General features: G+C 35.8%; 1 protein-coding gene across 1 annotated transcript in view; it reads left to right on the top strand.

Annotated features, from left to right (window-relative positions):
• Window positions 1-2,500, top strand: part of LOC113822971 (hepatic sodium/bile acid cotransporter) — a 20,596-nt gene that overhangs the window by 9,240 nt on the left and 8,856 nt on the right. The window contains exon 2 of the mRNA XM_070139414.1: window positions 2,302-2,500. This exon is cut by the window's right edge and continues 41 nt beyond it. Coding sequence (XP_069995515.1) covers window positions 2,461-2,500 — 40 coding nt within the window. The 5' untranslated portion in view covers window positions 2,302-2,460. The remainder of the gene's footprint in view (window positions 1-2,301) is intronic.

Raw genomic sequence — 2,500 nt, 5'->3', positions numbered from 1 at the left:
TTATGAAGTCAAGGCCGCTTAGCAAGATGAGACTCTTTCCAGCTCCGGTTCAAGCACCTACTCCTAAGGTATATGTCATAGGCTAGGTTAGGTTTGGTTTGGTTTAGGTTGGGTTAGGTTTAGGATAGGTTAGATTTAGGTTTAAGTTAGGTTAGGTTATATTTGATAGGTTAGGTTTGGGTTAGGTTAGATTTAAGATAGGTTATGTTTAGGTTAGGTTAGATTTAAGATAGGTTATGTTTAATTTAGGTTAGATTTAAGATAGGTTATGTTTAGGTTAGGTTATGTTTAAGATAGGTTATGTTTAGGTTAGGTTAGATTTAAGATAGGTTATGTTTAGGTTAGGTTAGATTTAAGATAGGTTATGTTTAGGTTAGGTTATGTTTAAGATAGGTTATGTTTAATTTAGGTTAGATTTAAGATAGGTTATGTTTAGGTTAGGTTAGATTTAAGATAGGTTATGTTTAGGTTGGGTTAGATTTAAGATAGGTTATGTTTAGGTTAGGTTAGATTTAAGATAGGTTAGGTTAGATTAAAGATAGGTTATGTTTAGGTTAGGTTAGATTTAAGATAGGTTATGTTTAGGTTAGGTTAGATTTAAGATAGGTTATGTTTAGGTTAGGTTAGATTTAAGATAGGTTATGTTTAGGTTAGGTTAGATGTAAGATAGGTTATGTTTAGGTTAGGTTAGATTTAAGATAGGTTATGTTTAGGTTAGGTCAGATTTAAGATAGGTTATGTTTAGGTTAGGTTAGATTTAAGATAGGTTATGTTTAGGTTAGGTTAGGTTTAAGATAGGTTATGTTTAGGTTAGGTTAGATGTAAGATAGGTTATGTTTAGGTTAGGTTAGATTTAAGATAGGTTATGTTTAGGTTAGGTTAGATGTAAGATAGGTTATGTTTAGGTTAGGTTAGATTTAAGATAGGTTATGTTTAGGTTAGGTTAGATTTAAGATAGGTTATGTTTAGGTTAGGTTAGATTTAAGATAGGTTATGTTTAGGTTAGGTTAGATTTAAGATAGGTTATGTTTAGGTTAGGTTAGATTTAAGATAGGTTATGTTTAGGTTAGGTTAGATTTAAGATAGGTTATGTTTAGGTTAGGTTAGATTTAAGATAGGTTATGTTTAGGTTAGGTTAGATTTAAGATAGGTTATGTTTAGGTTAGGTTAGATTTAAGATAGGTTATGTTTAGGTTAGGTTAGATTTAAGATAGGTTATGTTTAATTTAGGTTAGATTTAAGATAGGTTATGTTTAGGTTAGGTTAGATTTAAGATAGGTTATGTTTAATTTAGGTTAGATTTAAGATAGGTTATGTTTAGGTTAGGTTAGATTTAAGATAGGTTATGTTTAGGTTAGGTTAGATTTAAGATAGGTTATGTTTAGGTTAGGTTAGGTTTAGGATAGGTTATGTTTAGGTTTAGATTAAACTTCGTACTGCCAACTTCCGATTTGGCATCAAAATCTAGCAGCACTCAGAGAGCGCATACCTCCGCCAAGGCAATAGAGTCACTGACGCAATAAAAATATTCACATTTGAAGAATTACTTTAAAATTATTTTTTTTCCCAAATACACTGCTGACGTCCGTAAACATAACCTTGTTGAAAGAGGTCATAAAGGTAATGATAATAGTTACCCCAATTTCCAAGGCAACAGGAGTAACTATGCAATCATCTAAAGAATTTGTGGATCCGGATCACCACCAAAATCTTATGGGGAAGGTAACAAGGAAAACTTTAAAATCCATCGGTCACACAAGACGTTGGAGATATAGCTTGTGTGGGTTGTATGGGATTACATACAGGAGTTGTAACGCAGGTCGTGAGTGGAGGAGTGGATCAGTGGAGGACCTCTGGCCATTTTCAAGACGACCTTCAAGAGGAGCGGTTTCTGGTGTTCCGAAGACGATGGCGATCAAGAATGTATACTTAGTTCCTTACATTAACAGAGCTGTTGTAAGATATCTTTCCTGCGTGTGTGTGTGTGTGTGTGTGTGTGTGTGTGTGTGTGTGTGTGTGTGTGTGTGTGTGTGTGTGTGTGTGTGTGTGTGTGTGTGTGTGTGTGTGCGCGCAGAAACAGAGAGCGACAGGCAGACAGACAGAGAAAGCAGACAGACAGACAAACGAAGCGGGAATGGAAATCCAGAGAGAAAAGAAGACTATATAAAATAAGATAGATAAACAAATTAGAAAACCAATACCTGATAATATCAATTTTAAATACTTTTAAGACTATGTGCCCCACTCGCCAAACTCAGAGACCCGCAAACTTCGAAAATAAAACAACTCTCCTTTCAACAGATGCTCTTCGAAGCTCCAGAGAAGCGTCAGCATAGATCCTGAGTACTCCGCTCTGCCAGAATGGTCTAGGATCTTGCATTTGCTGCAGCTCACTCCATTTGAGGTGACACACCCGAGGACAGGCTTCGTCGACCCCCCCCCCCCTTCCCCTGTGCAGCCATGTTGATTCGGCGTTCAAAAAAACTATGGTTGACGTGTT

This window comes from Penaeus vannamei, chromosome 25, assembly GCF_042767895.1.
Source record: "Penaeus vannamei isolate JL-2024 chromosome 25, ASM4276789v1, whole genome shotgun sequence".
Taxonomy (NCBI): Eukaryota; Metazoa; Arthropoda; class Malacostraca; order Decapoda; family Penaeidae; genus Penaeus; species Penaeus vannamei.
Note: the sequence above shows the minus strand (reverse complement) of the source record. Positions and strands in the feature narration are given on the sequence as shown.